The sequence below is a fragment of the Eimeria mitis genome, genomic scaffold (genome assembly GCF_000499745.2).
Source record: "Eimeria mitis Houghton genomic scaffold, Emh_scaff224, whole genome shotgun sequence".
In the NCBI taxonomy this organism is placed as follows: Eukaryota; Apicomplexa; class Conoidasida; order Eucoccidiorida; family Eimeriidae; genus Eimeria; species Eimeria mitis.
In genome coordinates this window covers 1116-1695 of record NW_013570567.1, presented here as the reverse complement: position 1 = coordinate 1695, position 580 = coordinate 1116, and the positions used below count along the sequence as shown (strand labels likewise).

Genomic DNA, 580 nt, shown 5'->3' with positions numbered 1-580 from the left:
ATTGAGTTTCATTTCATTCGCCCAGCACGGAACCACCGTAACAAAAGCATAGCTAGCAATGAATGTAGATAGAACCTGCATAAAGTTTTGTTGGCCCCATACAGGGGGGAGACCAGGGGGCAGCAGCTCCAGCGGGCTCCTGCTGCTGCTGCTGCTGCTGCTGCTGCTGCTGCTGCTGCTGCTGCTGCTGCTGCTGCTGTGGGGGTCGGGGTGGGGGTGGGAGTGGTTGCTGCTGCTGGAAGCAGACACGCTCGGGGCACCTGAGACGAGGGATGTCTTCGCTGTCTCACTGCTGCTGCTGCTGCTGCTGCTGCTGTTGCTGCTGTGGTGGTGGTGGCTGCTGCTGCTGCTGCTGTGGGCTTCTTTGGAGGCCTCCCGCAGCAGATGCTGCAGCAGCTTTTTGCTGCTGCTGCTGCTGCTGCTGCTGCTGCTGCTGCTGCTGAGTATACCCGATTCAAATATATTTGTCTCCTCAGGCAGAGGGTCTACGGGGAGGCCCCAGCTGTTGTTTGCTGCTGCTGCGGTATCCTAGCCTTGGTTGCTGCAGCAGCAGCAGCAGCAGCAGCATTTGTGGTTTCTG

At 58.8% G+C, this 580-nt stretch overlaps 1 protein-coding gene across 1 annotated transcript in view; it reads right to left on the bottom strand.

Moving 5' to 3' along the window:
* Positions 1 to 580, bottom strand: part of EMH_0004230 (uncharacterized protein) — a gene marked incomplete at both ends in the record, with an annotated part of 8957 nt that overhangs the window by 7841 nt on the left and 536 nt on the right. Inside the window, one exon of the mRNA XM_013496686.1 lies at positions 103 to 439. Coding sequence (XP_013352140.1) covers positions 103 to 439 — 337 coding nt within the window. The remainder of the gene's footprint in view (positions 1 to 102; positions 440 to 580) is intronic.